The sequence below is a fragment of the Mytilus galloprovincialis genome, chromosome 3 (assembly GCF_965363235.1).
Source record: "Mytilus galloprovincialis chromosome 3, xbMytGall1.hap1.1, whole genome shotgun sequence".
Lineage (NCBI taxonomy): Eukaryota > Metazoa > Mollusca > Bivalvia > Mytilida > Mytilidae > Mytilus > Mytilus galloprovincialis.
In genome coordinates this window covers 8479657-8504668 of record NC_134840.1, presented here as the reverse complement: position 1 = coordinate 8504668, position 25012 = coordinate 8479657, and the positions used below count along the sequence as shown (strand labels likewise).

Sequence of the window (25012 nt, the reverse complement as noted above, 5' to 3'; positions counted from 1 at the left end):
CAAAGAAATCACATAGCATTAAGATTAACTAAAATGTATTATCAATTAACATAAAGATAGAATAAGTTCCTTATTATATTTCTGTTATTTCTTTATTGAGAAAACACAGAGATGTATGTTTAATAATATAAAAAGCCTGACCCAAAAGAACAATCAACCTTGGCAAATTTTGTAAAACCATCTGGTATTCAGAGATTGACTATTCGAGTATATTGGTCATCGTCAACAGTTGAGAGTCAAAACTTTAAGAACTTTATAAAACATCTTTAATCAAATTCCAAGCCGTAAACATCTCTCATCTAAATTGATACAGACTTAGGGTAAGAATGTACATCAAAAATTTCATAATAAATTTCCGAAAGCTTATTACATGTATTGGACTGTTGAATCTAGTGTAATGAGGCAATGCAAGGATTTGTAAAATACCTATTAAATAGTTTCCAAGATTTCAGTATGGATCTCGAATGTTCATTTTTATTCAGGACTTTAATTCCGGGTATTTCAAATCGTTGTCCTTTGATCTGCTTTTAGATAACATGAAATAGATGATATTGTTACAACTATTTTGAAACGAGATACCTCCAAACATATAAATAATAGGATAAATGGTATAACTTACCAACTGTAAAACACTATGTATGCATGCTGCATAGCAAATCACTAGCATATTAGAGGTTTCTTTGAAAGACTGGATAATGTAGTTACTAAGCTCACTACCATTTATCCTATCTGTATTAACCATAGATACACATATACCGATATCTGATAATTCGTCTATTAGAGAACTTGTGACTTTCTCTGAAAAAGAAGGTTTTTACATATATATAATAAACGACGTTGTGAAAATAACTTCTCTTACAGTCAATAGACATCATTCCGTTTTCTTCAGAGAAAAAAATCGTACATTACAATAGTAGAATGTTATGCCATGAAAATGCTATGCTTGAAAAAACGTTTACTATCACTGAGGTTTGCATAGTGATTTCATGGTTTGTCCTGTTTTGTAATAATATGACAATGCCATAGTTAGGTATATATGTTCCTCGGGTATGAAAATTCCCCTTAAATAACCGTGACAAGAAATCATTTACTCCTGAGAGGAAAATGTAACTGTATTTCAGTCTATGAATTATATGATGTGTAATATTATTTTAAGTTTAAAATTCAATTTTAACAAAAGACCACGTGTTTAAAAGCCTCAGCAAGTGTGTGAATAAACATATACGTGAAATGAATCAATATCGGTATACGTGTATGTGGTGCACAAAAATTGGTACCATTTATGTACTTTATCCGTTCTAGGTTGACAACTCTGCTCGTGGACTGATACTACACGAGGGTATCACAAGCCCAGTATCCAGTACTTCGGTATTGAAATGAAAATACTGATTTTGTGTTATTAAAATTTTTTGTTACAAAATTTTGGAAATTATTTATAATAAAGGAATATATCTCCCTCGAGCAAAGTTCGAATATATTGTCCGTCTTAAGTAATACTTTCTGCCTTTTTTGGGGGGGTTAGAGCTCTTCATCTTTCTAATAATCGTTGGAGACTCAAGAGAGGGACAAAAGATACCAGAGGGACAGTCAAACTCATAAATCGAAAATACACTGACAACGCCGTGTTGCTTATGTGATAACAAATCCGATAAATAGTCTAATTCGGTAGGTCACATTTTTTGGTCTCGATAATCACTGAAGCCATATATTAGAAATCCGCATCTGGTACAGAAAATAGTGTTGTTTATTTTATTGATTAACCTGTGGTTATATATAATATGATATGATCGATTGATATATATCACTTTTCATATAAAGCGATGCACATAAGCTTTTTATACATATTTAATAACCGTTTGCAAATGTTATCTGTGGTTATTCATGTCACAGTTCCAATGATAACTTATATTATCTTCTACATCAATCACGTATCAAAATAAAAAAAAAGCTATATGATGACTTCATCAGTTGTTATTGAATGTCAACTTCTTGGTTGAGCACTTTTACATCGTAAATATTAACGAAAACAACAATTAAATAAAAGACCTATCTTAAGATCTATTGAATTATTCAATGAAATTGAAGTTGAGGACGTATACAATTTATGGTCCCCCTACGGCAATCAGCATTAAGCAACAATCAACAAAAAGCAAAATCCGTACTGTATAGTAAATAATAAAAACTAATTGATAAAAATACCAACAAGGTTAATTATAAAACGGAAAAGTCCATACAACATGACAAAATCAAATGGTTCCACTAATTCAACCAACATACCCATTACATATGAACCAATAGGAAATAGGAAATCAACGGCCTGATTAATGCTTAGAGGATAAACGAAAACAAAAGTCGATAGAAAGAAGTTGACTACCGTATTTAATTGCATGCCTCTTGTGTTTGACATACGCATGAAGAATGTTGCGAAATAAAACATTCGTCTGAACGCCCTACCCTCCCCTTACCACAGTCAGTGACGTAACAGTACAATATAAGAACAAAATGTTCAAATCACCTGGTAAGACCTACACAGATTAGATTGACACAAACACACATAAAAAAACAAAAAAGCAACGACTAAAAACACAAGATACATATATTGGAGGACAGTGCTACATTATATGTACCGTCAGGATATAAGAACATAAATGGACATGTATACAAAAACAATGTATTGTATCAAAACATAGAATTTATTTGCACAACGCTAAGAATCAGATAAAATGCAATGATTTTACGAACATCTGTAATCTGTTTAAAATATAATGTTTTGAGACAGTAAATAGATGTTATCATTTTACTGAAAATCGTTTCAACATTAAAACTATATAGTATATACATCAATTACAACAGTGAGTCAGTAAAATTTTAGGATCCATTGTAATATACCAATCGATTTAGTTATCTGCAAAATTATAACATCAGAAAACAAAAAGCATTCGATAATTCACAATTTTTAACTCACCTGTTTTATTCTGATAGAAAAGCACCAAATTTCTCCAGTGAACAATCTTGATGAATTGAAGTAAAATATCAGATTCTTTTAACTTTTTTGTTTCGATATTTTGAGTAATAACATGCAAATCGTATTTCATTTGTGTTCCACAAATCATGGATCCAATCGCAAACTCATTAAAAGTATCTAACAATGTACATTTTAAAGATGACGATAAACAAACTGTATCTGAAGTAGATATTTCACTCACTGAAAATAATAGAAAACACTGACATTACATGCATATATGGTCACAAAGACTTCTACACAAAGAGAGTGGTTGACTTCAAAACCAAATTGTAAATATTTGGGGGGGGGGGGGGGACTTTTCGTTAAATATAAACTTAAATCACCAGTCAAACATGTGTTTCCTATATAAAACATAACATTATTAAAAGAAAAAAACTTTTTGTTGTATTGGAATTTATTGTTGGTGCTTTTCATTTTTTGTTTTGTCAATGATTGTGTTTGATTCCGTTATGACATCAGTTGTTGTATGAAAAAAAACATTGGTTGTTAAATAAACACAAGGTTCTTGAATAATTCACGTGTTCCTTTAATGGTTAAAATCAATAATTTATGCATTCAATTTAATTCAAAACAATAAATGCATGTTGGCTTCGAATATCACTTTACCCACAGCAAATTATTTGTACTTACATTCAGAACAGTACATGAAGGTTTCATTATTTTTGTGAAAATGCATTGACACATTTATCATATAGGTTGCCCCATTGTGCTTCAATTTTACAAACTGGATGTGTAGTTTATCCTCAATGCCAAACATATCTACAACAATAAAAAATAACATACATATTTCATGTCACACATATTTAAAACTCATTACATGACAGATGTTCTTATACTTTTAATCGGGTATAAGTACCTGTCGTCCTGTTCATGTTGATAAGTTTAACCTACAATGACAAAATGAAAATTAATGACACAAACAATGTCTATAACTTACACTCTGGAAGTGCTATGTACTTTCTATAACCTCATGTATAAGCAAACACTGAACTGAAAGGAACTGTGGATATCAAACAGAAAATGTTATATGATGGTCAATTAGACAGCTCTTCATAAGAGATTAGATGACAAAGAAATTACCAACCATAGGTCACCGTACGGCCTTCAATAATAAGCAAAGCCCATACCACATAGACAGCTATCATAGAAAACTAAGGGCCTAATTAATAAACAAAAACAAACGACAACCACTGAATTATAGGCTCCTGACTGGGGACAGGCACATACATACAGAATAGAAATACATCGAACAAGAACAAAGAGTTATGTCGGGTACTTGAACATCACAAATACAAAAATACATTATGTACAGATCTGAGAGTACTCTCAGTAACTGACAATTAGTTCAAAGAAAAAGACAACTTAAACAAAACAAATCATGCATTTAAAACTAAATTATTAATTAGTACATATCAAACATCTAATGGATTTAGTACAAAGACGCATAAACAGTCAGAAAAAAAACATGCCCATGTGCAATGTTAACATACAAGTATCGACAGATTGTAGTTCCGTGGAAGTGCATATGTATATAACAATAATATTGTGTTTGCTTTTGATTTACTGATAACAAAATCAATATCAATACCAATAACACAATATTCAAAGATCTCATAATCGTGTTCGTTATTAACCTTTTAGATTAAGTTTATTTGATAAAATCGATAAGTTTACCAAATCCGTTTCTAAATTTCCAGGCACGGTTAACACCATCTCTGTAACAGTGTGTGTGCTTTCCCATTTGAAATAATTTCTCTACATGTACAACCTAATCTTTATATTTATGTAAGAATTTAGTAAAGTTTGTAAGTTATTTGTGGTAACGAAATCACTGACTTAGTGATTTATCAGTTATACATAGATAGATTCCGTTCATCCGTTCATTAACATCTAAAACTTCAAAATAAACACGGGCAGTGCCAACGAGTTTGGAAATATAAACACCGTTAAATGATTCTAAAGTTTGTGCATGAAATTTACTTTGATCTTCGTTGTTTACCTAACGTATAATTAAAACTCTTTGTGGACCCACAGACTAATAAAGTTATAGTCTTGAAATAATGATTGTTGTTATCCTTTTAATTTTTTAAGAACATAAAGAACATTTATCCTCACTTATCAAAATCCTTTTCAGAATGATAAAACAGTTCCTGGTACTAGCAGTTCATAATATTGATTATTTTTTTTTCAATAAATCTTTAACATTGCACTCTTTTAGCAGAATAGTGCAAAATATAACAAAAAGATTAATTTATTTTTATCTTTTCATGTTGACATCACCATAGGATTTTACTCAATATGTGCCCAATTTTATATTTCTAGATTGAAACTTCAATTAATTGAAAGTGCTTGCAGTTTTGTAGATACAATAAGCAAATACTTAAAATTTGTCCAAATAAAGGAAATTAAAGAAAATTGTTGCCTTTTGATATATGCATTTGTTGCTTTAAATTGCTTTTTGGACAAACATAGAACATTTATTATTCCCGCTGACATATCCGTCATATTTATCAATTAACTGCAGTATATAACGCGATTGACGTAGCGCTCCAATTTAAACAAACAATGCAGTGCATATCACCACACAAGAATTAACTTATGTATTATTCAAGATATCCTGTTATTCAATAGGCAGTAAGGAATAGTCATTAACAGCAACAAAATATTGGTGCCTATTTCAGTAGTTTGAAGCCAAATTAATAGCTAAAATAATTTCATATAAATTCATGAATATGTTTTGTGTTCGGTAAACACGTAAAATTGTAGACATATCCTGTCTTCTATTAAGATTGACAGTACTAATTACATGTGCATCATAAAAAAAATATATTTTACTCAATGCTTTTAATTTCTTGCTTGACGATTATGTTGTTCGTCATAGCATGTTTTTATCGGCAAATTATCGGAATTTCTAGGATATATCTTCAGATCTTTTCCTTTCTCTTGTGAATATTCATTCATGGAAAATTAGAGCGAGGGAAATTTTAACTTCTGACAAACTAATCGACATTTTTACAAAAATTGCAGATACCTTGACAATGTATGACTATTAACTACTCCTAGTTTAATAAACATGCGTCATGTAATTTTACAGATTTCGGCTAAACATAAAGTATAAAAACAATACATGTTGATCATTTGTAGACAATTGAAAATAGAAACTAAATCACTAATGATGACAGCGATGTACCTTTTGTTATTTAAGAGATAATTGTGCACCAAGTACGTTTCAACTGTTAAAGTCTTGTGATATACACAAGTCAAAACATCCGACTGACTACAAAGTCTTAATGTCCTTTTTTTTTAACAATTACGTAAAATCGGTCGATGTATAGTACTAAATGTATTTAGCTAAAATATGATACGTTCATCATCAATTATTTTGTCACATTTGGTTGAGGTTGCTAACAAAACAATCAATATTTTCATTGTTTTGGTCTATTTCATTGTGTATAAATGTTCCATGATAATACCAAATATTGCGAAAAATTGGTCATGGTTGTTGAAGATGTGAAACCCGAGGCGTGTTTATAAGACATGGCTTTGTATTTTCTGACCAACTAAAGTTGTTTTCAAAATGGTATTTTCCGTTATATATAATATTAATATAGATGAGCTTTTCAAAAGTGGCATATTTTAAAAATTGAAAAAACTTAAGCAATATTTATTGACATAAAGAAACAATATCAGATTTTTATTTTTCTATTATAAATGTGTTGGATTTTTTAAAAAATAATTTGCTTTAGGTGTCAGACCACCAATTCAAAATCTGTATCTATTCAACCGAATTATTTTTTAATATTTGACCTTGAATCTAACATCATTGCACTGAATTGTAAGTGTATCCCCTTTTAACATGCCAATTTCAGTCAATGTTTAAAGTTTGGAATGGAAGAAGACTGCTTGTAAAGCTACTACTTAAAATAACCACTGATTTGTTTTTTAAAAGTCTTAAAGAAGTATAATATGGAACGCAATAACATAAAAAATTTAGATAAAAGTTGAAATAACAAAAATACCCAACTCTGAGAAAAATTTCAAAACGGAAAGTCCGTAATCAAATGACAAAATCAATAGCGCAACACATCAAACAAATGGATAACAACTGTCATATTTCTGACTTGGTACAGGCATTTGTTTGTGTAAAACGGTGGATTAAAACTGGTTTTATAGCTAGTTTCAGCTCTCACTTGTATGACATTCCATTTTATTGACAACGATGTCTGAACAAAACAAACAGACATAGTAGGTAAAGATGTCAAATATAGGAGTATAGTATAGCAGTTAACCTTAAAACACTACTTTTTTATGATGAAATGGATTCTTTAACACATGCTCTATATTGGAGCGGATAAATTAGTGGGCTAGCACCTAAATATATCGAGCCATTGTTTATTTAAAAGAATAAATAGCATTGACACTAATGTCTGATTTTAAAAAAAAGATAAACATTTATTTTATTTTCACCATTCACGTCTCTTCAATTCTTTTTATCCCTTCTATATATGAACCATTATTATAAAGTTTGCTACTATAAACTTTTTTCATCTGAGCGTCACTGGTTAGTCTTGTGTGGACGTAACGCACGTCTGACGTATTATTATTTTTTTAATCTAGTATCTTTTGTTGGCTATTCGTTTGTTTCTCTGTCCCATATTTTCTCCCATTTATTTGTATTGTAGTCCTGTCATGTAATATTGTCATTTTAATGTTATATTTAACATTGCCATTAAAGCGGGAGGTTTGGCATGCCACAAAACCAGGTTCAACCCCCCCCCCCCCCCCCCCCAATTTTTCTTAAAATGCCCTGAAAAAAGTCAGGAAAAAGGTTAGAGTTATATTATAGTTCGTTTCTGTGTGTGTTACATTTTAAAGTTGTTTTTCTGTTGTGTCGTAGTTTTATATTTGATGTGTTTCCTTCAGTTTTAGTTTGTAACCCGGATTTGTTTTTTCCCTTATCAATTTATGAATTTCGAACAGCGGTATACTATCCACGTGTCAAAATATTCTTGCCACTCCTCGTCAAATGAAAAATCAGTATTTTCTTACTATTTTACATTGTACATGACTCCCCGTGCACTATAAAATGCTGTAATTGAGAAATATTATATTGTAGATTAAACTAGATATAATTAATAATTATAGTGAAATCTTAAAAAAAAATGCACAAACGAAGTGTACAATCATTTGAGTCAATGTCCATTAGATAAGAACATATGAAAACAAATCATGAGTACTTGTGTTTGTCGTATTATTATAAATCTAACAAGAAAATACAAAAAAATAAACATGTTAACTTAAGTTCAGAATACGCAAACGATACATAATGGTACATATATGGGAGTGGAGAAGAGAATTGGAAATTGGAAACGTGTAATAATACTTAATGTTTCAGTTTTCCGGAACCTTCAGTATATTTTATTACATTTTCTGAATTGATAAATAAAGAAAAGGAAATTAAAAAAAATAAATGCATTTATCAATAAAAAAAAAAGGGCATGCATCTGATAAACAAACGATCGGATTATCAATATTCATTAATTCTATAATTATAGACATGTTCGACAAGTTGATTTATCATATGTCTTTTATTAAATGAAACGATTTGAAATATAAAAGTTAGCACATACTCACAAATATATAAGTTAGCACAAACTCACAAACTATCTTCCAATATATAAGTTAGCACATACTCACAAACTCTCTTCCAATATATAAGTTAGCACATACTCACAAACTCTATAAGTTAGCACATACTCACAAACTCTCTTCCAATCAAATTGTATTAACTTTCCTTCTAATATTCATAGTACATACGTTTCGGTATACTTAGTAACCATGAAAGAATGAACACAAGGGTGAGATTTCATTGTATTGTAATCAAGATCTAAAAACAGAAATTACCACCAGCTATTTTAGAATAAAATGAGGTGTCCAAAATCAAAAATAAAAAAGAGTCAGTTTTCATATTGATCAATCTCAATATTTTTGATAATTGTAGGTTTTTTTGTCAATTAAATGCAGAATTACAAATATGGTTCACATACTTTGATTAGAGTACAAAGCTATCTTATGGTAATTTACCATCCATACATTTTTTATATACGAATAATGATATGTTTTACCATGAATTGAAAGTCTGTGACAATGTCTGAAGGTGAGGTACTACTTTTATATATGCCTGCTTATGGTCAATTTATTTTTTCATCTTATAAAGAGGAACATGTAGTAAAACACTGCTTTATATCCGTATACATACTAACGCCAGCAGCTACCATTTTTCCCTTCTGGAGTAAGAGCCTTTTTACTATTGTATCAGTGAGTATATTTACAAAATATAAAACTTAGTTAATGAACTCAATCGTACAGGCACCTGTGCTACAAATAGTCTACCGAAATATACTATCAATAACCAATTAAAAGATTTCTACAGGTTTAAATATGTGCTAAATAAGATTGTCTATTAAAAGGGCTTATGCTCTGAAATTAAGTGCTCGGGCAAATCCCTCTCTTTAAATTTCAGTGTACATACCTTTTCATAAACTAACAGATAACCATTTTTTAACCATATAAGTACTTCTTAAAAAATGAAATCACGTTAATGATTGATTGATAACAAATGGAAAGACACATTTGTACTGTCGAAGATGTAAATATGTTTCAAATTGGTCAGACAATACTTGGTCAAGTTTTATCTAACCTATAATTTTCATTTATCATAATTCAGACAAGCAACAGTACTCATATTTTTTTCGGAAATTTACTCAGGGGATTTCACACTTTGTAAGTGCAGTAATTAAGACTTCGCATAAATAATTAACCCACAATGAAAAGTCATAGCATTTTATAGTGAATAACCTCATCACAGATACCAGGATTCAAATTGTGTATGCCAGACGTGTTTCGTCAACGTCTACTCATCAGTGACGCTGAAATAAAAATAAATAAAAAGGGCAAATACAGTAATATTTTGGTCATGACCCAAAATTCTGAAAGATTTTACAAAATACAGCCAAGGTAAACTCATATGTTCCGGGGTAAAAAATCATAAGTATTTTGAAAAATTCTAAGTTCTTTAAACTAGATGGGAAAGTGCTGATTCTCCATTGGACGAGAAGGTGTGAATATGTTTTTATTGGTGTAATACTAACGAATTTGTGAATTCAACTGATGGATAATTACCCGAAAACAATTTTTCAAATACATTCCATAGAAACCATTCGGATAAAAGGCGGTCACAATTTGCTATGTAGGTTCAGATAGAAAAGATTTTTGAAAATTTACGATGACGGTTGTGAAGATATAACAATGGCTCAAATTGCCATGTGTACAATGTGAGCCTAAACGATAGCTGTCTAAATATTGCAGTTTATGAACTTCAGCAGAAGATAAAAGAGGGACGAAAGATACCTAAGGGACAGTCAAACTCATAAATCGAAAATAAACTGACAACGCCATGGCTAAAAATGAAAAAGACAAACAGACAAACAATAGTACACATGACACAACATCGAAAACTAAAGAATAAACAACACGAACCCCACCAAAAACTAGGAGTGATCTCAGGTGCTCCGGACTTGTAAGCAAATCCTGTTTGTACTTGTGGCACTCGTTGTGTTGCTTATGTGATAACAAATCCGGTAAATAGTCTAATTCGGTAGGTAACATTCATGAAAGGGAAGGGGATTGTAGTTACGACGTAAGGAACATATCCGATATCAATTGTGAAACTGTTACTTCATAACGGTCAACCAACTCGTGATGGCGTCCGTAAAATTTAAGAAGGGATGATTTCAACTTCACCATTTGGAACTCTTGGTTTAATAGCTTCCTTGTGAGCAGTAAACCTCTATCAAGAAAATCATGATAGGTAATGCAAGTACGGGAATATCGTATCAATTGGGAGATATATACCCCGTGCTCGTGTGTGCTCACAAGTAGCATGCATGTTCCACTATATTGCATTTTAAATACAGTTGTTGTAATTGAATTATACCTTGTACATGTAATATGGAGAGAGCTTTTATAGGCTGTGCCTGTTGCTCAATCCTTTTCATATCTTAATGAATAAAATATGTTTAAAATCAAAAAAAAATATATACCCCGTATGCAGGTGCTGCTGGAATGTTGCTACTTAGAAATGGAAAGTTCACAATTGGAAAGCTGAAATCATCTCTTTTGTCGTAAAGTTTCGTTTTATACCGATCCTCATTGTCAATTTCTAGATGTAAGTCAAGATATAGGCCGACTTAACTGTATCTGTAGTATCCTTTATCTCTAATTCGATGGGATAGGTGCATTCCACATAGTCACCAAATTTTGAATTTAGATAAATGTTGTATAAATCTATCAAAATATATTTCCGACCTCCTTTTTCCTCAAACAATTTAATTGATGCATCTTGATATGTCAATGCAATGTTACAAAATTGTACAAAGACATCATCTTCTAGTAACACATGCTTACTCGCGTTGAAATTCGTAGTTAAAATATAGGAAAATATCACTAGTACAGCACGATATAAACCTTTTGTCAGAGAAACGGGATCCAGAATACTTAAGTTGCATCTTACTTATGAATTTGCCTCACATTTCTATAGGGTTAGATTTTGCTAAATTCATACTGGACCCCTCCCCCTTTTATTTGTTAACGCTGACATCACGTTCCTTACCAGCTTAAAACATTCTACCTCAGGACACCCTAACCTGCCGTATTAATGGTTATTGTCTCATTGACCATACATTTGTTTATGATAATTGTCTCATTGGTCGTACACTTTGTTCATACAGAAATTGTGTCAATAAAATTCTTATTTAAACAAAAAGACAGATTTAATGGATTAATTTGTAATAACAAGATGAAGGCGTTGCTATAATGAGAGGCTGTAATCTAATAACGGGTCGATTAACGTCATATTTGTATACGCTATATTTGTAATGGTATTTTGATTTCCAATTATGTATTGAATGGGCTCCATATAGCTTCTTCCTTAAGCTAATGTTATACTGTTTATATTTAATTTATCTATTTTTTAAATTCTTTCCTTCTAGAAGGTTTTGAGTTAACAGCCACATTTATTTTTGTACATTCCTGTGTGTATTTATATGACATTCAAATAACAGAAAGATAGTTTGTACCACAAGCCCAGTAGTCAGCACTTTTTGTGCTGACATGAATTATCATTGATATTGTTATATTTATAAATTAACTGTTTACAAAATTTTGACTTTTTTGAAATACTAAGGCTTTTCTACCTCAGGCATAGATTACCTTAGCTGTATTTGGCAACACTTTTAGGAATTTTGGATCTCAATGCTCTTCAACTTCGTACTTTATTTGGTTTTTTTTTTTACCTTTTTTTTATTCGAGCGTCACTGATGAGTCTTTTGTAGACGAAACGCGCGTCTGGCGTATATATAAAATTTAGTCTTGGTATCTATGATGAGTTTATTGTCAAACTGTGTGTAGTTCTATGGCGTTAATAGACATCATATTATATTAGATTAAAATAACAGACAACAGTAGTATTCCGCTGTTCGAAAGTCATAAATCAATTGAGAGAAAACAAATCCGGGTTACAAACTAAAACTGAGAGAAACACATCAAATATAAAAGCAAAACAACGAAACAACAGAAACACTAAAATGCAACAAAAAACCAAACGACAATACAACACACACAGAAACAAACTATAAGATAACAGTTGCCATTTTCCTGACTTGGTACTGGACATTCTAAGAAAAAAATTTTGAACCTGGTTTTGTGGTTACCCAAACCTTCCACTTTTATGGCAAAAACTACAACACTAAAATGACAACTTAATGATAGGACTACATTGTGTATGTACCCGTTTGCATTTAAATTGCAAAACAAAATTATCTAATAAACTTTTTTTTCCTTTAATTAATTGCATAAAATGTATCATTAATAAACTTTTTTTTAAAATCTGTTGGTAATTCTATGACATAAAAAATACATAACAACTAAATAACATTTTGTGCTTACCTATTTGTAGATGAAGATTATCTAACATTTCACTAAGAGCAGCACAATTAAGAATTAGTATGATACACAGAAAGAACATTGTCATGCGATTATACATATCCACAGAAAGCACACTCTTAAGGGTTTATACTGATCCACAGAAAGCACACTCTTATGGGTTTATACTAATCCACAGAAAACACATCTCGTGATATTAAACAGATCTACAGAAAGCATTCATTTTCTCATGCCTTTATACAGATCCATAGAACGTTAATCCTTGTGCAATTATACATATTCACAATACTCTCATCAGCATATGATATTTGATAGAGATAGTCAGTTTAAGACACAATGACTTTTAACTGACTATGACGACGGATTTTAATTATCGGGTATCCATACTTCATTGAACAATTGACAATGGTAAACTATTTTGTTATGGGAAATCAATTTCCGATAAAGTTTAGGCTGATGGAGAAATTATACAATCGCAATTAAATATTAATAATTGGGTTGAAAACCGCTAATTTATTTTTATTGTATCTTCTCTTGGAGGACGACCATTTGATTTTATATGGATTGATATACAAAAATTTTGAAAATAAATATCTTGACCAGAAAGAACTGAAAATAAATAATTCTATCATTGAAAGGATAAATGATGTTCAGCAACACAATAAAAATAAATTGAGCATCCACAGCAACAAACGAATTAGATATTTAATCCGCTAAATTCCTAGTCAATTTATTCGTCCAATTATGCACTAATGCTAGTCTGATGAACCGAAATATAAAAACTAAAACAATACGAGACGTTTTCATTTACTGGTATATATATACTGGTTATCGCTATTTTGTGCATTTTTCCTTTGATCTTTTTTGTGATAATTTTTCATATGATGCTACTCGCTTGAGATGGAAAATTATAATTAGAAACTAAGGAGGCACGTGGCGCTGCTAAGGAAATGACATGAAATTGACATCGTCGTCATAGGTAAAATAGCGATAAACGGATTATCATTGGTCCTTTCAACTCGTTTGCTTTTCTCGCTGAGATGACCAACGATAATCTATAAATATAGTGTGAGAATGTTATATCACACCATGTTGTTTGTCTCACGTTGAGATGGCTAGGGTAACTACCTGTATCTTGGATTTTGAAGAAGTAGATTATAATTGATATAGATCTTTATGAAATGTGGAGGTTTTGAATATAGTATGCAATTCATGTTAATGTGTATTTATGTACTGTTATCATATTTACCGTATACGGCTCATTTTTTATATATATAAACACTACATTTTTGTCTGATTCATTTTACAAACTTTGCAACATAAGGGGAGATAAATCAGGAAAAGTAATTTTGATAATAGAAAGTCTTGTGAATTTACCTATTTTAATATACACATGGAAAAAAGTATTGCAACACCAAATTGAAATTCAAATTAAAAAAAAACACTCTTTATTTTTTGTGATATAATTTGTTGAAATAGAACTAGTTAAACATTATTTAAATATCACCTGAGTTTAATCAATAAATATTGACTCGATAAGTTCTTATCTGCACATGCAGCTACTGTATCCGTAAACAGTAAACCCGATGTTTTTATCCTCATTGTTTTCAACACTTTAAATGCCTTTTGTTGGCTGTTGTTCGTGTGTTTCTTTGTCGATTGTGTTCTCCAATTTATTGATATTGTAGTCCTGTGGTGTTGAGTTGTCATTTCAATGTTATATTTCACATGGCTATAAAAGAGGGAGGTTTGGCATGCCACAAAACCAGGGTCAACCCACCATTTTTTTCTTTTTAAAAATGTCCTGTACCAAGTCAGGAATATGGCCATCGTTATATTATAGTTCGTTTCTGTGTGTGTTACATTTTAACGTTGAGTCGTTTGTTTTCTCTTATTTTTTAGTGTAAATTCACATTGCGATAAGACGTGTCACGGTACTTGTCTATCCCAAATTCACGTATTTGGTTTTGATGTTATATTTGTTATTCTCGGGGGATTTTTTCTGATGCTTTGTCCGTTTCTGTGTGTGTTACATTGTAGTGTTGTGTCGTTGTTCTCCCCTTATATTTAATACGTTTTCCTCAGTTTTAGTTTGTTACCCCGATTTAGTTTTTTGTCCATGGATTTTTTAGTTTGAACAGCGGTATACTACTGTTGCCTTTATAAATAACCAAGTTTATAAAGTTATGTTATTGACACCTTGCAATTGGTCATCCACAACTCTTATCTGCATGCAGCAAGATGGCAGATTATCAGCACTAGAGAAGCAGGTATGTCACTGTGACAATTGCACATATTGTTGGTCTTCACTATTCCACTATAAGTCGTTTTGAGAATAAAAATCAGGCAACAAACGATGTTAAACACCTTCCGAGATCATTAAGACCCCCTTTAACATCTGCTAGGGAAAATCAAGCATAATGAAGGTTGGTCAGAAGGAAATCCATTGCAAACAATACAATCCTAAAAAGAGAGCGGTGGTCATACATGAGCCTTTAAACAAGAACTGTTCGAGATCGACTCATCGCTACTGGTTATCGTGCGATAAGACCATTTCGGGGAACTTTGCTTACGAACAGACACGTTGTTGCCCGTATCCATTGTAGTGCAGAGCTCGCCAAAATGGGAAATTAGCATCGTGGAAGAAGATCCATTGTTCCAATGGAGTTCTATGTATCTTCCTTGGTTCGATCGTAGCCCGGATTTGAACCATATCGAGCATAAATGGGACACTATTGAGCGTAAAGTGCGCGAAAGGACACCCCAGTTCAAACACGTCATGAAATAAACAATGCCCTTCATCAGGAACAGTTGCTGCTATCTAAGCAACAAATTAGTCGACTTATGGCAGGAATCAGAAGACGTTAAGAGGCGGTTATCCGTTTTAATGGAGGCTGAGCACAAAATACTAATTCTTTTGCGTATAACATTCAACCATGATGTAAACACTCATTTTAAGATTAATTTTGAAATGTCTGACAATGTAAAGTTCGACTACAGTTAAAGTTGTAAAATGCATTTTTTTGTACAAAAAAACACTTCATTTTGTAATCAAAATTGTGATTTAGATAAAAACTTTTTTTATACATTTTTTCTTCGTTTGAATGCCAATGTTATCATTAACTATGTTTCAATATTATGTTACAATTATTTTATCATATTCCATCCAAAATAAGAGGCTGATTTTTTAAGTTTGAAAAAATCAAGGTGTTGCAATACTTTTTTCCATGTATATATAAGCAAGAAAACAAGTCCGTTGATCCAATGTTTTTTTTTTTTTTCTTTTATTTAAAAACATGTTATAAGAGATATCTTCTCACATTTTATCTTTATTCATATATTTATGTATATTTATTTATCTAATGTAATATCATTTTAATGCGGGGAAGACATCATTACATACTTTGTATTATACTTGTTATTGATTTTCCTGATTTAACAAAAACTATAACCTATTTCATATCATACAATTCACCAACATTCCAACATTCCAACTGACTCCATTTTCAGAAAACGACATCTGTAACAAACAAACTTTTAGCTACCGCTTTACAAGCAGAGCCAAATACAATGAAAGTCCCAACTATGTACTGGCTTCCGAAGCTACACAAAACACCTTACAAATATTTATTTCGGCTTCAAGCCATTGTTCCACTACTAAATTGTCTATTCTTCTTACCAGCACACTTGGTACAATTAACAAGAGTGCACACGCTGAAATGTCTCGCCTTCTATACTAACCATTGATATTATATTGATAGTCCTAAGTATAAAGTTAAGGTTTAAAACAACTGTCACATAAACTTAACATTAACCAAGATAACTAAACAAAGACCAATGAACCTTGAAAATGAGGTCAAGGTCAGATGAACCATGCCAGGCAGACATGTACAGCTAACAATGCTTCTATACAACATATATAGTTGACCTATTACTTATAGTTTAAGAAAAATAGACCAAAACACAAAAACTTAACACTGTGCAATGAACCGTGAAAATGAGGTCACGGTCAAATCAAACCTGCGCGACTGACATTAAGATCATAAAATATTTCCATACACCAAATTTAGTTGACCTATAGCATATAGTATTAGATAAAAAGACCAAAACTCAAAAACTTAACATTGACCACTCAACCATGAAAATGAGGTCAAGGTCACATGACATCTGCCTGCTAGACATGTACACCTTACAATCATTCCATACAACAAATATAGTAGACCTATTGCATATAGTATGAGAAAAACAGACCAAAACACAAAAATTTAACTATAACCACTGAACCATGAAAATGAGGTCAAGGTCAGATGACACCTGCCAGTTGGACATGTACACCTTACAGTCCTTCCATACACCGAATATACTAGCCCTATTGCTTATAGTATCTGAGATATGGACTTGACCACCAAAACTTAACCTTGTTCACTGATCCATGAAATGAGGTCGAGGTCAAGTGAAAACTGTCTGACAGACATGAGGACCTTGCAAGGTACGCACATATGAAATATAGTTATCTTATTACTTATAATAAGAGAGAATTCAACATTACAAAAAAATTGAACTTTTTTTTTCAAGTGGTCACTGAACCATGAAAATGAGGTCAAGGACATTGGACATGTGACTGACGGAAACTTCGAAACATGAGGCATCTATATACAAAGTATGAAGCATCCAGGTCTTCCACCTTCTAAAATATAAAGCTTTTAAGAAGTTAGCTAACACCGCCGCCGCCGCCGCCGGATCACTATCCCTATGTCGAGCTTTCTGCAACAAAAGTTGCAGGCTCGACAAAAACCTGATAATAAATTGTTCAAATAAGGCCTTCGAAAATAGTGGAATTAATTACTTTTGGAGTGTCAAGAACTCGTTGGAAGTACTTGATAAATTGCATGCTTATATTGGTGATTTTGAATCTGTTCAAAGTTTTGATTTTTCTACCCTGTATACCACATTGCCTCACATTCTCATTAAGAAAAAATTCACACACCTAATTAAATGGGTATTTAAAAAGTCAGAATGTGAATATATATGTTCAAACTCTTTTAGGTCATTTTTTAATAGCAATAAACAAAAAAAACTATGTCAATTGGACATGCTTTGATACTATATATGCACTTGAATTTTTACTAGATAACATTTTTGTTCGCTTTGGGGATTCCGTATATCGTCAGATTATCGGAATTCCAATGGGGACTAACTGTGCACCACTTATTGCGGACCTGTTTTTGTATTGCTATGAGTTACAATTTATGACAAAAATAAACAAAGACCCTTAGAAACAACATCTGATAAACAAATTTAATAATACTTTTAGATATTTGGATGATATTTTGGCTCTCAATAATGACGACTTCAGTATGTATATTAAAGAAATTTATCCTGTTGAACTTACTTTAGATAAAGCTAATACTAACAATGACCACTGCCCTTTCCTCGATCTTGATATCTATATCACTAACGGAAAGCTGAATACTAAAATTTATGATAAAAGAGATGATTTTTCATTTCCTATCGTTAATTATCCATTTTTAGATGGTGACATTCCCTTGTCACCATCTTACGGTGTTTATGTATCTCAACTTGTACGATTCGCTCGTGTACATAACAATGTTTTAGATTTTAACGAGAGAAATTTATGTATTACTGAAAAATTATTACACCAGGGTTTTCGATATCACAAACTAGTCAAAACATTTACTAAATTTTATCATCGGTATAAGGACATCATTTGTAAATATAGCTCAACATTCAGACTTCTTTTACGTTCAGGTATTTCACATCCAATTTTTTTATGGAAATATTCTTTATAAAGCACAAAGGTGTCAGTATTCACCTCAAAAACTAACAAAACCTTTGAATAGACTTATTAAGAAGGGATATAGTTACGATACTGTTGTTAGGTCATTAAAGATTGCATATTTTGGCGTTAATATTGATTCACTTATAGGGTCTTTGCATATATCTCATATATGTTATGATGGTATGATACTAAACCCCTAACGGGAAGGATTGTGCCTGATGTTCATATGATGAAATCATAATCTTTCAGTCAATTTAATTGAAGTCTGGAGCTGGCATGTCAGTTAACTGCTAGTAGTCTGTTGTTATTTATGTATTATTTTCATTTTTGTTTATTTTCTTTGGTTACATCTTCTGACATCAGACTCGGACTTCTCTTGAACTGAATTTTAATGTGCGTATTGTTATGCGTTTACTTTTCTACATTGGCTAGAGGTATAGGGGGAGGGTTGAGATCTCACAAACATGTTTAACCCCGCCGCATTTTTGCGCCTGTCCCAAGTCAGGAACCTCTGGCCTTTGTTAGTCTTGTATTATTTTAATTTTAGTTTCTTGTGTACAATTTGGAAATTAGTGTGGCGTTCATTATCACTGAACTAGGTACATATTATAGAAACAAGATATAGTTGGTGAGAAATACAATCGGAAGTCGATACAACTAGAGGGACATATTATCGGAGTTGGATTTTATTGGATAGAGATAGAATCAAAAGTTGAGACAACCAGAGGGACATATTATCAGATGAAGATTAATTGGAGAGGGATATATACGATCGAAAGTAGATATAATCGTAGGATATTAGTATCGATGGAAGATATAATTGGAGAGAGATAGTATTGGAATTATATACAACCATATTATTGTAGGCAGATATACTAGGAGAGGAATACGATTGAAAGTAGATATAACCTGAGGAATGTAATTGGAGAAAGATAGAAACAAAAGTAGATTCAACCAGAAGAATGTAATTGGAGAAAGATGAAATCGAAAGTGGATACAATCAGAGGGATATTTTATTGGTGGAAGATTCAATTGGAGAGGGATACGATTGAAAGAAGAAACAACCAGCGGGGCATTTTAGTGGAGAAAGATTCAATTGGAGAGGGATACGATTGAAAGAAGAAACAACCAGCGGGGCATGTTATTGGAGAAAGATTCAATTGGAGAGGGGTACGATTGAAAGAAGAAACAACCAGCGGGGCATGTTATTGGAGAAAGATATAATTGGAGAGGGATACGATATAAAGACGAAACAACCAGCAGGGCATGTTATTAGAGAAAGATTCAATTGGAGAGGGATACGATTGAAAGAAGAAACAACCAGCTGGGCATGTTATTGGAGAAAAATTCAATTGAAGAGGGATACGATTGAAAGAGGAAACAACCAGCGGGACATGTTATTGGAGAGAGATACGATCGGAAGTAAGGACAGCGAGAGTGACATATTATCAGATAAAGATAAAACTGATGAAAAACGAAATCGATAGGGGCATACCATCAGATGAAGATATAAGTGGAGAGGGATACGAATTAAAGATCGAAAGAAGATACAATCAGTAGGAAATTTTATTGGAGGAAGATCTAATTAAGAGAGATACAAAGAAACGCAGATACAACCAGAGGGGTATATTATCGGAGGGAGATATCATGAGAGGGATACGATCAAAAGATTATATAACCGGAGGAAAATGTAAATGGAGAAAGATGAAATCGAAGAAGATTCCATCAGAGGGATATATTATATAATAAAGATTTTAAAATTGGATATTGAAACTATCGATGGTAGATTCAACCAGAGAGACATATTATGAGAGGAAGATAAGATCGAAAATAGACTATAAACAGAAGACATGTTATCGGAGGAGGAAGATGTAATTGGAGAAACAGGAAATCGAAAGTAGATACAATCAGAGGACATGTTATCGGAGGAAGATGTAATTGGAGAAAAAGGAAACCGAAAGTAGATACAACCAGAGGGGCATTTTATTAGAGGAAGATATAATTGGAAAGGAATGCAATCAACAGTAGATACCAGCTGATAAAAATCAGTCCTTTCGCACTGTTCCACTAGTTAAGCCTCGGCGACAAAAATATTGACAACGGAGTTAAGTTAAAAACAGGATTTTATAATTGGTCTAAAATGATATAAGATAACTTTTGTTTCATTTTTATTTATATTTTTAAATATTTGATTAGGACAAATTAGTAAATAAGAATGTCTCACATAAATGCTTAGATGAATGCTTGATTTAGGATTTCTATCTAAATAATATTAAATGTTTTATTTATATTGGAATGCTCAACCATCGAGAAACCTGACTTCGTACGGTTCCTCTATCCTGAATCCGACTTGACCGTCCATAAAGTAATGAAGATGTGGTAGTTGTACAACAACGAACTTTCCTGGTCTGACATCTTCCCATGTGAAGTAAGGTTCTGGTTTGTCGTAGTCGAGGTAGAACGTCAAAAACGATTCCTTACTATTTATATCCTACAATAATGGGTAATGTTTTAAACATGTCATCTGTACTATGAATTTATTGAAGAATTACACTGAAAAGTTAAATATCAATTGACAGCTAAAAGTATTAAGAAGCTAGCTATCAAACCTCATTACTATATTTGTAAGCCTTTCATCTGTATATGTGTAAGCGTCAATTGTATGTCCGGCAATAAATCTGTGTTCTTTCACTATATATTTATCCTAGTCTACACAGTCCCCCCAAAAGTTAAGCACCACCTATTTTTTTCGATTTCCTTAAAATTAAAATCAGGTATTCCTCGAAAAAGAGAAAACATTCAAGCATCGATTTGGTTAACATGTACTATAAACAAACCATAACTTAATTGAGGTAACTTATGAAGTTTCTTATGCATTTACATTTTGTGTTCATAGAAAAAGTGCAAATTACACAAATCAGAAACGGAATAAAAGTTTTTACAAGAATTAATCATCCAATATCATCAAAATTCTCTACAAACAATCTTTGGAATATTCGACAACTTTACTGTCAAAATTTGAGACAATTGGATGTGTAACCACCTATTCTAGTAGAGTTCCATAACAGGGCGTCTCATATTCTGTATAAGCCACCAGCACCGAATGCAGTCGTTTAGAAAATTATATTTTGATTATAGCCATTTTTTTCCGCTTAACTCGTATTCTGCCGTCTACAGAAACCGACTCTCATCTGAGCAATGCATTTTTTGCCAGCTTCTTATCTTAAGTGTCGATGGTCATTAGCCCATTTAAACCTGATTATACGGTGCCTGGTTGTTAGGGCAGGTCTCCTGACAAAACGATGTGTTCTTATGTTGCCTCTATGAAGTCGATGGACCAATGTTCGAACACTAACAAGACCACCTGTAGGGTAGCGGTGTCTAAGCTGTAGGCAGGAGAAAATAGGTTGGAATGAGCAAGATGAATAAGCAGTCTGTTATCACGAAGGGTAGTTAAACGGGATCTACCGGACCTTGGTCTATCATTTATAGTTCCTGTTTCAACGTCGGTTTAAAAGTCTGACAATGACGGATTGATAAACATTGAAATGGTTACCTATATGTTCCTAGTGCTTCGATCGGCATTTGACATGCCAATTGTTTGCCAACGTTCGGTCACAGATAAGTTACGCCATATAACAAAATGACTTAATGGAGGTCAATTGTCACCAGTACGCGAAACAATAGGAAGATGATTTAAAGGTATCGAAACAGTATATTTGTAAAGTTGCATATGACCTTTGATAAAATTACCAGTTATATTTCAGTGGTGCTCAACTTTTGGCGGACTATAGACGTCACAAATCTATGGTTTTTTTTTTTCTTAAATCTGTGTCCTTTTCAATTAAGGTATGCACTGTCCTATGTGTTGTCGTCATATACTATTACAGACTCATTAGTCATACATATTTTTTGGTAGGTCGTCACATAACTAAAGAAGTCTTGAAAACAAAAACGGTTAAAAAGACATGAGTATCATCACATCAAAAGACACAGATCAGAGAGCCACATAAAGATTTGACTATTATAAAAAAAAAAAAAAAAAGTTCTAAACGTTATTAGTGTGCTTTTTGTGTTGTTATTTTTATAATGAACGGAACTAAGATTCGTGAAATAATATCGTAGAATAATATAAAGGAAAGAAACTCGGATAGAAAAAAGTGAAAAAATATAAAATTCATGTTTTAAATATGAATTTGTAATTTAAGTTGAATATAACACATACGGAATGAATGAACATGGCGAAAACAAACTCATAAATAATAGAAAATAACAGTTGATCCAATGAAAAAGTACTTCCACTTAACAAATTCAGTTCCTCACTTAAAAACTACAACAGTGTAAATGAATATACACTGAACTTTTTTGTTAACAACTATGCTTATAGAGGTCACGCATTATTTACAAGTTTCTAGTTTGTCAGTATGTTGTTTTGTTCTTAAATGTCCAAGGAAGAGGGGGTTGGTTGTCTGAAAACCAAGTCGCATTCTGTATATGTCCATCCCAAGTCAGGAGCCTGTAATTTACTGGTTGTCTTTGTTGCTTTGTGTCATATTTTATATTTGACCTATAATTGCTAACTTCTATGTCAACTGATCTCTTTGGGGAAGTCGTTTTGTTGGCAATCATATATCACTTCTTTCATTTTTTTTATAAAGATAAAATAAATACCAGAATAAATATTGCATGGCGAAATACATAAGGATGATATCCTTCAATGTAAGCCAGAAAAACAGCATCAAATCTAGGAGCTGGAGAGGGAGTATCCAATGAACAGATGACATCCTTCCCTGGAAACAGGTTCTTGGTCTTAGTTTTGGCCGATTCGTACAATGTACTTGTGAGTGGTATCTTAGGGGGATTATCTGTTTCTACCAATGGCCGTTGTACATGTTTCTCATTGTAGTTAGCGTTTTGATCAGTTTCACCACACATCTTTTTATGAGTTTTCCAGTCAGCCTTTTGACATTTTTTAGAACAATACAAAACTTGTTTACAAGTTGAACATCTCTTAGCTTCCCCTTTACCACACACAAAGCATCCTCTGTCTAATTTCTGTGATTCCATTAGCTGTAACATACAAATAAGTAATGACAAACCATCCGTTCTCTAAAGCGATCAGAAACATTAACACCTTAACAACCGTAGTTTCATTACGGTATCATTACTCATAAAAAAACATGATTCCAAAATTCTATTTATACCCTTTAAGACTACTGGTCCATGAGCATGGATATGATATCGACCAAGAGCAATGGATAAAACTTTTGATACATATTATACACGTTAAATATATTGAAAAATAAAGGGACATTGTTAAAGCCTATGTTTAAAGACAGGCAGTGGCTATTTTGGTGGCTATTGGTAAGCACTGGTAAGGGAAATCCAACTGTGTCAGTAGGAATTAATCTACAGACACGCATTTTTTTTTATGAACAGACTAAAATACAAAAAGCAAATTTAATTTAAACATTTTTTTATTTTGATTTTTTCACATAATCAATGTCGAAATATATATTCATTTGTTTATTTGGGGGGAAATTTGGATTATATTACAGACTATATATGTCGGCTAAGTATCTCATATGCAGGTATTTACGTGTCAGACATTTCGAGTAAACATTTTAAGGTGCGTTTGAAATCAACATTTTGATTACAAACCGTAAAAATCTAAGTTATTGATTCTCATTGTTTAAGAAAACACATATTACTAGAGAGCATAAAATTGTTATTCATTGATTAAAAATTAAATCCTTCCAACTAGCTATATAGCAGATATCATACAACTCATCCATGTTTAAATACAATTATACATAAACATTTGTCAATATCACGTACCTGTTGTTGTTGTTGAAAATTAGTTAAAAGATCATATGAAATGGGGAAAGAAACGAAAATGTAATACACATATGGACTATCGAGTAAGCAAATACAGGGAAGCAAATATGGCCGTATGGGTATAACTTTACAAGTAAGCTTTAAAATTATAATATGAACTGTTTGTCAGAGACAGTTTCTATATAGACTTTTCCCCTGATTTCAATACACACATATCAAACATTTGTACACAAAAACAAAAACAGCTTGAAAACTAAAGATCACTGAACATTTTAAAAAGATTTGTAACTCATCTAACTAGCAGGGCCGTTAATTACATGGAGGCATGTAGGCACCGGTTATTTATT

The 25012-nt window shown here is 32.1% G+C and overlaps 2 protein-coding genes across 5 annotated transcripts in view; both read right to left on the bottom strand.

Moving 5' to 3' along the window:
* LOC143067115 (putative glutamate receptor) overlaps positions 1 to 13368 on the bottom strand; it is a 53732-nt gene extending 40364 nt beyond the window's left edge. For 2 of the 4 annotated variants that reach the window (XM_076240164.1, XM_076240165.1), the window contains exons 1-4: positions 13031 to 13367; positions 3656 to 3784; positions 2966 to 3205; positions 620 to 798 (exon numbers count right to left, since the gene is read on the bottom strand). In XM_076240164.1, coding sequence (XP_076096279.1) covers positions 620 to 798; positions 2966 to 3205; positions 3656 to 3784; positions 13031 to 13127 — 645 coding nt within the window. In that variant the 5' untranslated portion in view covers positions 13128 to 13367. Of the gene's footprint in view, positions 1 to 619; positions 799 to 2965; positions 3206 to 3655; positions 3785 to 13030 lie in introns of all 4 variants that reach the window. The other 2 variants (XM_076240166.1, XM_076240167.1) reach the window with 2 other exon arrangements.
* Positions 13369 to 20982: 7614 nt separating this feature from the next.
* LOC143066305 (uncharacterized) lies at positions 20983 to 24693 on the bottom strand. Its single transcript, XM_076239288.1, has 3 exons — positions 24666 to 24693; positions 23499 to 23897; positions 20983 to 21318 (listed from the first exon to the last, which is right to left on the bottom strand). The coding sequence occupies exons 2-3, from the start codon at positions 23892 to 23894 to the stop codon at positions 21127 to 21129; spliced, it is 588 nt and encodes a 195-aa protein (XP_076095403.1). The 5' UTR covers positions 23895 to 23897; positions 24666 to 24693; the 3' UTR covers positions 20983 to 21126.
* Positions 24694 to 25012: the final 319 nt, after the last annotated feature.